At 34.9% G+C, this 13,835-nt stretch overlaps 1 protein-coding gene across 1 annotated transcript in view; it reads right to left on the bottom strand.

Annotated features, from left to right (window-relative positions):
* LOC150075377 (activating transcription factor 7-interacting protein 2-like) overlaps nt 1-13,585 on the bottom strand; it is a 52,513-nt gene extending 38,928 nt beyond the window's left edge. The window contains exons 1-2 of the mRNA XM_090388467.1: nt 13,532-13,585; nt 10,793-10,884 (exon numbers count right to left, since the gene is read on the bottom strand). Coding sequence (XP_090244593.1) covers nt 10,793-10,858 — 66 coding nt within the window. The 5' untranslated portion in view covers nt 10,859-10,884; nt 13,532-13,585. The remainder of the gene's footprint in view (nt 1-10,792; nt 10,885-13,531) is intronic.
* Between the last annotated feature and the right edge of the window lie 250 nt (nt 13,586-13,835).

The following is a 13,835-nucleotide window of genomic DNA, read 5'->3' as shown; positions in this document are numbered from 1 at the left end:
AAATGAGTCAAAGGAACTGCGGGTGAGCAGTGCCGAGTTGATCGTTGACCGTGAAGGGTGTGTTGCCACAATATATCAGTGCTAAGTCAATATTGAACATTCAAGAGTATAATTATGTGATTACAGCTTAATTACAAATTGAGCTTCAACTTACTAAGATGAACTCGTAAAAATTCTTTTGACCATTTCAGTGACTACTTCAAAGCCCGAACGCTGCCATTTAACATTAAAAAGAATAAAAACATTTTTATGGAGCACTATGAATCAGGAAAGACTAAATGCTCAAAGCAATGCTTTCAATAGAGAAAAGCTTGGTGAACAGTGCACCAAACTTGAATGAAAAACTTATTAATCTATTTTCAACAAATAAAAACCAAAGAATGGATTTTATTTTTAAATAAAATTTCAAGGTTACCCAAGTCTGCTAATGGTAAGTGTCCAGTTAATGTTTTGTAGTATTTTTAACTTACTTATTATTATTACTATCTATGTCAACATGTCTTATAACCAAGGCAATTTAATGTAACTTTAAGAAGCGGCACCCCCATACATCAGAATCATGAGCTGCCACTGCTGACTCAAAAGAAATTTTATTTTAATAAAAAATATAAATACAGGTATTTCTCAACTTTACGAGGTAATTCATTCCTAGTGTGCGCTCGTAAAGTGGGAATTTATTTCCCATAGACATAAGGTTAAAAATAGGGGTTACGTTTTCAACAATGAAATTAGTTAGCTAATTAATTTATGTTTAAACAATGATTGATTTATCGAAAGAAATGAAAACGTGCCTGTAAAATCAAGCAAATTATAATAATAGAGAAATTATTTATGACTTACAAATGTCAAAGAATTTTTATTCTTCATCATCATCGACTAAATGAACACTCGTTGATCACTCATTATTGGCTTGGCACTTGTTGATTTGTTGCACAAAGAATCGTCTTCTTCAGAAATGCTTCTAGAGGCGTTTTGTTTCCAAGATAATCTTCTCTTTTCTTTATAAATTTCAATAGCTGCATGCTATTGAAAGAGCATTTTTTAACGGAATGCACAAATTGCAACTAACACAATTTGCGCGGAGTAACAAGTTTAGAAAGCTTTAAAAAAAAAAAAAAAGGAATGAAGAGAGATTCTGAAAATTTATTTATGTTTTTTATACAATTGAAGATTTCAGTAAAGGGGAAACACATTTCACCATAATAAAGTAAAAAAACACAATTCCAGCTATCAGTATTTTCACAAATGCAATAACATCGAGTTTATAATTGCTTGCTTTGATTTGATTTGGGTTTTACTGGCGCATTAGCAACTAAGGCTATAAGGCACCAAATCCAGGTCATATATAAAAAGTTAAAACATTCAGTGACCTAATTAGTTAGGCCACCATGTCGAGATATAACATAGATATAAAAGGTATAAAAGTAAAAAATATATCAACAAAGGAGTAACAATTCAATTTTAAATACGAGTAAAAAGGTTTACTGATTTTAAATAGCTAAAAAGAGCAGACACATTGTCATTGTCGGATAAAATCTGACTAAGTGTATACGGCTCAGACAGATGACTAAAAGCGGTAAAATAAAAATCACGTTTGTGTCTAAAACGTGGACACTCGGTTAAAATGTGACGTATACTTAAATAGGTGTCACAGTTCTCGTACATAGAACAGTCATCTGCCATCAGCAGAAATGCATGTATAAGATGACTGTATCCTATGCGGAGGCGAGCTAAAACAACTTCCTCTCTGCGATTCCTGCGCAGACTAGACTGCCAATGTCGGATTACAGGCTTTATCTGATAGAGCTTATTTGTGACTTGCTCATGCCATGATTGTTGCCATTGTGACAGTAATTTATCGTGTATTAGCTGCCTGTAGTCTGTATAGGGGACTAACAGGCAATAAGTGTTGTGGGGCTCTGGTGACCTGGCCGCAGCATCTGCCAGTTCATTTCCCACGATCCCAATGTGGCTTGGAATCCAGCAGAAATGAATGTCGAAAGAACACTCAGACAGAAAGTGGAGCGTCTACTGAATCCAGGTCACAAATGGATGAGGATTATACCTCATACCGTAATTGCTTGCAGTAACAGAAAAGCCCAATAAACCGGAAAGTGCAAATTGTTTTTATTGTTTTGACCTCCACAAATGTGCTTTAGAAAAATATCAAAAGGCATTTAAAATTGATTCTTATAACGGAATATATGATAATGATGAAAGTATAGTACATTTTAATGATTTGAATTGGTAACTAATACAATTTACAAACCACACTCACAACCTTTATATGGCCTTAAGGTCATGCTCGTGACCTTAAAATTGACATTTTAGAGACATATATAGCTTAATTAAACATCGAAAATTTCAACTTCCGAGATCTTGAAACGAATTACCAAAAAACAATGTGTATTGGGTTCACATTACGATATTTTCACGATACGATGGTGTCTCCAGAACGGATTAATATCGTAAAGCAGGGTACACTCTATTGTATAGCTACACACATGATTTGGAATGCAGTATTTATGAATGTTTAACATTAATTTTTTGCAATTAATGTTCATATTTTCGATTTTGTTGATACTTGGGGGGGGGGGGAACCTCATAAACCCGAGAACTGCCTGTATATGATGACTGCAATTAAAAGCATTTACGACAAAATCAATTAAAATGCACTCATAAAACTTAAAAATATCATAGTAAAATAATAAAAGTACAAATAAATACATCAGGAGATTTCAGCTTCTGTTGTTGTTATTTGGTTTTTAGGAGCATTACCAACTAAGGCCATATTGCTCCGGGGATATGTGGTGGTCATTCCCTGACCTTTCCGCATCCTCCCTATTTGGTGGCTCACTGGCTCGAACCCTGGTCTGATCAAGAAGTGTGTGCTATGCACTGCTGCTCCTGCCCACCTGGCTACGGAGGTGCCGATTCAGCTTCTGTATGGAGCCTTTCTCAGGTGATAAAGCATGGATAAAGTTGGAGCTGCATACTGTATGTAGTTCAGTAGAGATGATGTGTAAGCTGCCATGTGGACAAAGGTCTTTTCCTATGAAGGAGAACAAAGACAACTGGCCATATCGGAAAAATAAAGAAAGGAAAATCAAATAAAGGGGGAAGAGAAGGGGAGGAGGTAGTCATTAATGGCTAATGGCTGGATATGTAAATGTTACTGAGAGAAGGTTTAGAAGGGGAGGAGAAAGGAAGGCGAGGACGGAAAGATGAAGCAGTGTAGAGCATCTGTTAATCTCACAGAACATCAATGGCTCAAAAACAGGCTGTATGTGTGTACTGCTATCCGTATTAATTGTAATCTGGGTGGTACTGATGTGTGCAGATTCCAACCAGCAGTGGATTTTTAAGTTTCATCATCTAGGAGGAAATTATTACCTATCTGTCAGTAATACATGGCTACCACCGAGTGGGCAAAATTGGCTGTCTTAACAATATTCAGTGATATTTGAATTGATCCTCCAGACAACAAATTGCTGATTTTGCTCACATTAGTTCTGTAGGGTTGGTTAGTTGATGTCAGGATTTCTGGTACAAAGACAACTAAGGCCAAATTGTACCTGTTATCAGAGATATGTATTTTAACATTTAACTTTATTCATGGATGCTCCTAAAGATGGACAATATACTTGAATTTTTCTGAGATATTTTTCAGCTGCAAGAGATTTAAATGACATGAGTCAAGCAACTTGGTAATGGAAACAGTCAAGTAGGATGTATTTCACTATAATTATGGAGTGATAATGAGAGCAGTGGAACATGATAATAAAGTGAAAGTGGGAAAGGTGGGTGTGACCAATATGATTGTCCTTGCAAGGACAACTTTCTTCTTTTCATATGGAAACCAGTTACCAAAGTTATGGAGTTTGCTTAATTCAAAGGAGCTTATTATGAGTTTGATCTTGCTAATATCCAATAATCAGTACATGATTATTGTTTTTTGTTTGTAGTCCATATATAACCATGACAGATGGTTGAAGAGATTTCTGGCAGCCTGATGTGCTTTTTTATTTTCCAGAATTACAGCATGCCCTGGAAAACACTTGTTGCACTTAAAACTTGCTTCAAAATAGAATGCAAGGAAGAAGATTTGTGCTGTGGCTCATTTATTGCACTCAATGAGTCAATATATATCATAATATGTTGATTGGGCATGTTGATAACATGCTTTAGAGCCATCTTGATTGCACAGACCTTGGCAGTGTAGACAGTGCAATTAGGTGAAAGAGAAGCTGAGACACTTAAAATGAGAAGAAACCTACAGATGTATATGTTTTTGAACTATTACTATTTATAGTTTGAGTGCATGTGAATTTGTTGCTGCATATAGCTGCTAGATATTTTGATTTGCTAGTGAGTTTCCGTGTCGCCAGAAGTAGTCATAGAATAGTATTCATAGACCATGGAGGCTCTGTTGTCCCCTTTCCACAGAAACATTCCAGATTTGCATAAGTAATTTCAATCTGATTCCTGCAAGCTTGTTTTTGTTCGATTTATTTGTATAGTTATTTATTAGAGGATTGAAAAGACAAGGCTAAATAAGGAGAGAAAAAAGACTTTGAAGTTTGGCTGCATGGGTAAGGGTAAACATCTTTCTCCTAAGAGATAATTGAGGTTTATGTGTATTTATATACAAGCTGTATACTGGGGATATTCAATGGTGCCTAATGCTATTCTAAGAGCATGACATATTGTTGGATTGGATTTAACCACTGCAATACTAACTTCCTTGCCAAGTCTGGAGCATCATAGTCTTGGGATTGGATTATAACTTGGTACAAATTAAATAACGTACAGTCAGTCCTCGTATAGCACGATAGTTGCATTCCTAGAAACCCTCGTGCAATGCAAAATCGTGCAATATAAACAACAGGCCCTATGGGAAAAATGGGGTTAGGTGCCGACCACCCAATTTTGTAACCAAAACATTACCAAACACAATAAATAATCGTAATAAAATACTTACGCATTTTATTACGACTATTACGTAATAAAATATTGCTAATGCTTTTGCTTCTATTGTAAGCAAACTTGTTTTTTGTTTGATTTTCCATCCAAACAGATGACAGGCGTTCCATCTCTTCCAATTCTTTGTGTCTTAATCTAATGGATTTTAATTACACTTTGAGTTGTTCCTGATATGAAAGTTGTTTTTATTTTCTCTGCATTCTTTCTAATTCTCGGCATTGCCTCATTTAGGTCTGTAGCACGTGCAACATCACATGGTCTTTCATTTCGCTCAAAGCGTTTCACAATTTCATATTTTTTCTCAATCGACAGAGGCAGACTGGCCATAAGCCTTGCCGGGGAAACCCCGGTGGGCCGGAGGCCGGTGTGATTTTGGCCATAAACCATAGCATGAGGCCACTATAAATTTTCCTGGGTAAGAATTTTTGAGCCAGTCCACCTCTGTTTATCGATATTGCTTTTCTTTTTCTCTCTGAATCTGCATTGTCTTCACCAGGACGCTTCCTTTTCACACTTTTAATTAAGAATTTTACTCATTTTTAGGGAATAAAGCACAATTACAAAACGAGGAGGCGTACTTGATACACATAAACAAAGCTGCGCGTGTGTAGCAACTGAATAAACAACACCGTAAAGGCAGAGATAAACTATTAACACCTCACATTTTACTAAAGCACATTTCTAGGGGTTACTACCATAAAACAATAAAAACAATTTCCAGTTGCGTTTCTGCTAGTGGAATCTGCTATAAACTGGTACTAAACTCGATCTAATTGCATTTGCGATTATACCGATAGCTGGAATTATGTTGGTTTTTACGTTATTATGGTGAAATGTGTTTACCCTTCACTGATATAAAACACATAAATACATTTTCAGAATCTTCTCTTCATTCCTATCATGTTGCGTTCATTTGGGGTGATTTAGCGTCCGACTGCCATTTCTTGTAAACACAAAGGAGAATCATGCATAAGCGAATTCGGTTCGTGTTATATAAGATATCGTTCCCCTATTTATAAATCGCGTATGATCGAATTCGTGTAGTGTAAACACGTGTTATAGGAGGACTGACTGTATAATGATCAGCAGTAGGCTGATCACTATACGTTATTTCATGCCATAACTAAGAATATCCGAGGATATTCATTTTTTTTCAGACAAACAGTTCATATATGCTCTATGTGTTTTCAAAAATAAAGTTTACTATCTAATACGAGGCCGAGAAATCTAATATTGTCAGCGAGTTGTATGTTATGATTTCCCAACCTTAATTCTGAATCAAAATGCATTTTATGCTTCTCAAAAAAGTGAACAGCAAACATCTGGAGGTAATCAGTAGCTGTTATACGACATCCATAATTATATTTCATTTATCAACTCAATTGATAAATTTCCAATGGAACTTACCTCTAATGAGTTCCATAGGAAATGAGTGACTGGATACTCTGGCTGAGGACTGATCCTTGTGAAATTCCTCTACTGAACAAGTTTGAAAAAGGGCACCCTAATAATGGACTTGAACTTGATGAATGCATTTTGTACATTTGCCTTGACCTTGTTCACGAGGTCTAAAATGGACCTATTTCTTTGGAAGTCAAACTGATTTTTTTCCATCATGGTTTGATTTTCTAGATACCGTATAAGGCATTCATCTATCATTTTCTCCAGATCCTTACCTACAATTAATAAGTGAGATTGGCTTGTAATTGTGTCAATCTGACTGCTCCTTTCCTGGTTTGTGAATCATCAGAATTATTGAATAACAACCAGGAGCTAGTAATATTCAACAAAAATTCAACTGAAGGGTAATAAGAGAGAGAGTGCAGGACTTTTCCATCCAGCTCCTTCAATGTGATATAGTAGATGCCATCAGAACCAGCTGCAGATCTGCCTGATTTATTCAAGGATCCGTGCAGTTCAGACAATGTTGGAAGTTGATTATACAACAGAGTTGGTTTTGTACCAAAGTTTATTTTATATTTTTCAGCTACTATTTTCTCTTTTTGAAAAGATAGATCATATGCATGTATTGTAGAAGGAGAGAAGGATTCTGCAAATACATTTGCTATTTCTTCTGGCAGGATTATTTCTCATTATTTCTCTTCTGTTCCACATTAGGATTGGGAAAGAAGCTGATGGAAATTTGCCACTGAGCTGTCTAATTTTCTTCCCAATTATTCTGGCATCTGTATCTTTGAGAAAGGGGGAAGCAAACTGAATCCACAAGTCCTTAGTTTTCTCATTTAATATAGTGGGAAAGCATTTTCAGTTTCTTATGATTTATGAATTGGCAGTGGTTGGATTTTTTCAAAATTTATTCTGGGCTCCCTGTGTTTTTCTTTCTTTGCAGTATTACAACATATATCATCCACCAACAGTTAGTTTGTGTGCATATTTTATTTGAGGTTTGTGTATAGATGTAACACTGGCTACACCTATAATGTGTTCAGTGACATTATCTATACTTTGATGCCAAATAATTTGACCATCTATTGCAATACTGTATCTAAAAATTAAAAAAAAATAAATAAAATAAATTAATTTTCTGTTTATACTCCAGGATGACCAAATGGTCAGAGGAGTTCACAAGATAGACAGAATACAAGAAACAGCACCGTATTCAGCAGTCACGGGCTTGAAACCCATCACTCAAGGCACATGTACTTATGCACCCACGCGCCTGACCACTCGGCCACAGCAGCCATATATGATCCAGTCTGTTTTAGAGAATTTCTATCTTGTTAGGTTGCTTATTGGCAAGGTGAAAATTGAGAAGATTGGAATGTTGTCTTTGGTACTCCCTTCAATTTCAGTTTCTGGAGGAAGGGCTGTAATATTTGGCGGAACTGCAATTAGGGTGTTACTGACCTGGTTGATGACGTGTTAAGGGGATTTGATAAGACAGACTGAGCTCAAATCTGTAAGAGATGTGTTTGAAGATATAGAACTTCTGTTTTAATTTTTGCTAATTGAAATTTCTTGGTTGCAGCTGCATATGAATGGTTTAGCTCACTTTGCAAAATTTGTTTGCTTGCTTCCTGATAGGTAACCTATGTTGTGTTATATTTCTGGATCTTCTTTCCAGTTTTCCAAAGCTCTACATCTTTGGCAGATGCTGGATGACAGCTTTTACAATTTGGACAGGCAGAAATAATTGCTGTGCAGTCTATTTGTCTGTGCGTGTGTTCTTTAGACCACCAAGTAAGAGCATACCTGTTGTTGTTGTTTTGGTTTTTAGGAGCATTTGCAACTAAGGCCATATTGCTCTGGGAATATGCGGTGGTCATTCCCTGACCTTTCCGCATCGTCCATATTTGGTGGTGACGGGCTCGAAGCCTGGTCTAATCAAGAAGCGTGTGTTACGCACTGCTGCTCCTTCCCACCTGGCTACGGAGGCGACCAAAAGCATACTGCATCTCCTCTACTGATTTATCCCATTAATGCACAGCTACCATGCATTACTGGGAGAAAGTAGCTGCCTTAATAGTATTGTGGTAATCTTTGAGACCAATCTCCAGATCATGAATAGCCCTGCCAATGTCCAGGAATATGCCATTTTATCCAGGATTATCTCAGAGTATAACCAGGGTTCTACAAAGCTACAACATCCATATTATACAAACACCTGACGAAAACTGCAGACCATATACCTTCCCTCTAAAAACTCAAGTGCAGACAGGGGTGGGCCGTCCCGAGGGTGCAAAGGATGCATTGCACCTGGGTGCCACATACCCTAGGAACGCCCCTGCGTGCAGAGGACTGGGATTACCCATCACATTCCTTGAAGAGACTGTAAGATGAACTACATTGTAAGGTTGCTACATTACTATATTCATCATGTGGCAGATCAAAAATCACCATAGTGCTATTGCAACAGCCAATTTTGTCCAATCAGCAGTAACTGTACATTACTTTCAGAATGGTCATAACTTTCTGGAGCCAAGGCCCTTAAAAATCTGCCATTGGTTAGAATCTGCACACATCAGCACTGCCAAAGGTTACAATTAATAGAGATAACAGTATTCAAGTGTACCCTATTTTTGAGGCATTGATGTTGCGTGAGGTTTGCAGATGCCCCTCACTCTTTTGTCATCCCATTCTCACCTCACTTCCTCCCCTCCTAAACCTTATCCCATTAATATCTACATATCTGGCAACTAACCATCAACGACTACCTCCTCTCCCTTCTGCTTCCCATTTTTCACACACTTCCATTTATATGTGCCTTTCCTTTCTTTACTTTTTAGATGTGGGGAATGTCTTCTTCATTTCCCTTTCCCCTCTATGGAAACTTTGTCACTATATAGCTCCAAATTTAGCTGTGCTTTTTTCAGTTGAGAAAGGATCCATTCAGAAGCCAAAAGCTCCTGATGTATTTGTGATTTTATTATGTTACTATGATATATTTTTAGCCATTTTATCAGTGTATTTTAATTAATTTTATGTCTTAAATGTTTTTAATTCCTGTATATCATTGGCAAAACCCCATGATGCTCTGGCAGCCTGTCTGCATTGCTCAGAAAACTTCATATCTGACTGCACAATTACTCCCAGCAGGCCTTTTTCATTTTCTACCACCCTAAGTGTAGTACCACACAGTTGGTATGTTTCTCTGGGGTTACTTCTACCAATATGCAGTACTTTGCATTTGTCAAGGTTAAACTTCAGTTGCCACTTCTCAGCCCATCTGCCAAAATTTTCTAGATCCTGTTGCAGTATCTAGACTGCCATTAACAACCCTGCCAGCCTTAGTATCATCTGCAAACTTCAACATTAAGTCTGATATACCTTCATCAATATCATTAATAAATATACGAAACAACAGTGGGCCCAACACCGAACCCTGGGGGGACTCCTCTAATAACATTAGTCCACGAAGAGCAAGTCCATTGATTACCACTCTGTCTTCTCCCATCCAACCACCCTTTTATCTATTGTAGCAACTTACCCTGAATACCATACTGGTCCAATTTGTATAGTAGTCTTCCACGTGCAACAGTGTAAAACGTTTTCCTGAAATCCAAGTATATGATATCAAAATTATTTTTTGCATTCAGTTCCTTTGTAACCACATCATAGTATCCAATAAAATTTGTCAGACAAGACTTTCCCTTAACAAACCTATGCTGTGCTGAATTATTATTACAGTCTTGTCTAGATGATCCTGCAGTGCATCTTTAACCAGTGGCTCCCATGATTTTCCCTGGAACAGAAGTTAAACTAACTGGTCTGTAATTACTCATGTCACCTTTAGATCCCTTTTCTGAAGGAAAAAATTAATAATACAGTGGTTGTAGTATGAGGAGATAGAAAACAAACTACCCTCACACAGTAAAGCTATTCTACAGCTAAACATGCATACTGAAGGGTGAACATCATCTGTTGTATTTGTTTTGTTTTTTTTCTTTCAGATAAAATTGGTTTATACTCATTTCAGAAACACACAGATTACTACTACATTAGATTATAATCATTAGATTATTACTAATCTAAATTAGTAATAATCTAATGTAGTAGTAATCTCATTGGAAAAGTAGTCTAATACATTAGACTACTTTTCCAATGAGAAAACAAATCTGTTGATTAGGCAAAATTTAAATTTATTAATCCTAAAATCTAAGGTTCATTATGATTTATTAATCATAAAATCTTATTTCAATTTTAAAATAGACTTCAAAAATCATCTATTGTATTTGTCTTTTTTTTTTTTTTTTTTCTCCTTACAAATAAAATTGGTTTATTTGTAAGAAAATTACATTAATTTCAGAAATAACTCTGATATACAATTTATTATAGAAAATTTCCATACCATATGTGCAACTCCTGGCTCCGAATTGACTGAAACTGAAGTTGACTGAGATACATCAGCTGGCATCAGACTACTTATTGGATTATGCAGTGCTGGAGGAGTTAAAAAAAAAAAAAAAAAAAACGGTAAAGAATAAACTTAAATAATGAAATAATGTACCACTGCATTACGTTTCAGGTGCATTTAATTTTTTTCTTAAAGCAGAAAGTACTTTTTTTTTTTTTAACCAGGGTATCCTAGTTACAATTTTGCTTACCCAGACTTCGGTGTGTTATGCATCTTGAAAATGAAGCTCAAAAAGGTTCTAAAATGTTGACTATTGCATGCTTGAATTAATTTAGTTTGGGGAATTTGTCTTGATATAAACTTTAAATTTCATTAATTAGTTAAGCGCAATTTACATTTGTGTGTTCATTTCCACATTAAGAATTTCATTTGCTTTCACGTATCTTTTGAAAATTGTATCAAACAAGATTATATATTCAAAATTTTCAATATTATTTCTATATGAAGCTACAAACTTTTCAATGTCCCCATATACATACGCATTACGTTATACTTACAAGTACATATACTGGAATACTCATTATATAGGCTATCTCATTTCCAGGAAGGTACCTACTGGAAATGCTGACTCACCTGGGAACCTCTATAGATAAAATAGTAATGCTAGAACATGGGAAACCATATCTATAAGCTCTCACATCTTTGAGAAATGACCTTCTCTATCTAATTGGCAAAGCCAATAAGGGAAGGAGAGGGAAGTCATTCTCAATGAAGTCTATAAACAAAAAATAAATTTATTTAAAGCATACCAAAAGCTAATCACAAGTAAGTTAGACCACACATCAATTTAATCACTTCCTATTCATTTTTGGGAAAATTAGGGCTCATTAGCCAGAGATTCTAGTTTCCTTTACTCTCAGTGATAAATGGCACCCAGTTGCAAAGTGGCTAACATCTTTATTATTGAAAATTACCTCCCATTTTCTCAAAATTTAAAAAGATCTTTTAGAAAAACCCAGATAAAAACTTATCTTGTGTTTTAGGTTTATATATAATACTGATGAATATTGGTTCATCTACTGAAACCTTTAAATTCATGCATCCGGGTTATCAATTAGGCTTCTGTACGCATTCATAAGCATTGTAAACCACAACAGAAAATTGCTGCCCTTTCACTTAATATTTTTTAAAGAGAGTATTGCGAAAGAAACCTTCTTTCATATTCTAAGTGAAATTAAAACTAAATCTTTAAAAAATCTCCATTCATTTCAAAAACTTTATTTTTTTCAAATGCAACCACTTTTGCGAAATAAAAATACAAACAGCTATTTGTTTTTTTATCAAGATATAACATTGTTATAGTGTATATAGTTGTACTATAAGTAAAAAATTTTACTAAAAATCTCAATTTACAGGTGTGTTATAATTTTGTAAAAATGGAGTTATAAACTACTAAATTAGGGCACAAAAGTTGGAGATGTTACTAAAGTTTACTCACATTTTTTAAGCTTTATTTAGATGTTACTGATAACTGTAACTACTACAGTTATGAATACCATTATTTATACTTATAAAAGTGTGAAATACTGATACACAGCCATTTTATGTGCTGTGTCTTGGTGTATACAAATCAATATATACAACCACTTAGGTTACAAAATAAAATAACTATTTCCACCATTATGAAAATGACATTAATTTTAGGTTGAAATTTACTTTACAGTGCTTACAAGAAGTGACAGCACTGGTTTAAAATCGGAAAACGATTTTCCCCCTTTGCTGCTAGTTTTAAATTGGTAATAGATCATCCAATCACTGTGAACCAGTGAGCAGATCTAGGTCAGCTCTTCACAGCTTGTCGCAAAGATCCATGGATAAGCACCATAAAGTAAATTTCGACCTAATTTTATAATGGATACAGTATTGTTGATGAAGGAAAAAATATTAAGATTAAGAATTCTATGTGGCTACATTATAAAAAATTGCAATTAGATAGTATGAATCAGAGCTGTATTACTCAATATGTTCTACGTTGGTAATAATATTAGTAAATTGATAAGAGGAGTTTACCTCAATATAGTACGTGGAACACTTCCGTATGATACCCTCCAGAAATTAAAACGAAAAAATCGACAACTTACCGGTACATTAAAGTAAAATATAAATAATTAAAGTGAAATATAAATAATTAAATAATCAATTTAACACAATTCAAAATCAATTCAAAACAATTAAAATTCAAATTAACGCAATTAAAAGAATCTAACGAAAATATTCAAAACGATTTTCCTTCCTTTGAATATTTTCGTTAGATTCTTTTAATTGCGTTAATTTGAATTTTAATTGTTTTGAATTGATTTTGAATTGTGTTAAATTGATTATTTAATTATTTATATTTCACTTTAATTATTTATATTTTACTTTAATGTACCGGTAAGTTGTCGATTTTTTCGTTTTAATTTCTGGAGGGTATCATACGGAAGTGTTCCACGTACTATATTGAGGTAAACTCCTCTTATCAATTTACTAATATTATTACCAACGTAGAACATATTGAGTAATACAGCTCTGATTCATACTATCTAATTAATTTTCATACTCTTATTGACTATTTCATTCACTTCCTGTCTCTCCAGTAGTATACAATCGATACACACAATTATGGGAGATTTTTTGAATGGCTTGGTACAAAATTACATTAAATCTACACTAAGGTACTCGGCCCAAAGTTACCATATTTCTTTCCTAAAATATTGCCTTCAAAACAACATCGTTCCGAAGTTTGCCAGGGTGAATTTAAATCAAAAAATTTCAGGCATAAAACAACTATCACTGGCGACATCACGTAATATTGTTAAGCTTGCCTTAAAATCTCGATATTCGGATAAACAAAAATACCTTTCCCAGGTTAGGAAGCTTCGCGATAAATTAAAAAATTATCTACATCCGAACGATTGGTCTGTATTGAAGACCTCCATAGATTTGCGACGGGAAGCACAAGCCTCAGAAATAAAAAACAGACACGTTAATAAGTTGC

This window comes from Mastigoproctus giganteus, chromosome 14, assembly GCF_048544385.1.
Source record: "Mastigoproctus giganteus isolate SK-2022 chromosome 14, ASM4854438v1, whole genome shotgun sequence".
NCBI classification, from domain to species: Eukaryota; Metazoa; Arthropoda; class Arachnida; order Uropygi; family Thelyphonidae; genus Mastigoproctus; species Mastigoproctus giganteus.
Note: the sequence above shows the minus strand (reverse complement) of the source record. Positions and strands in the feature narration are given on the sequence as shown.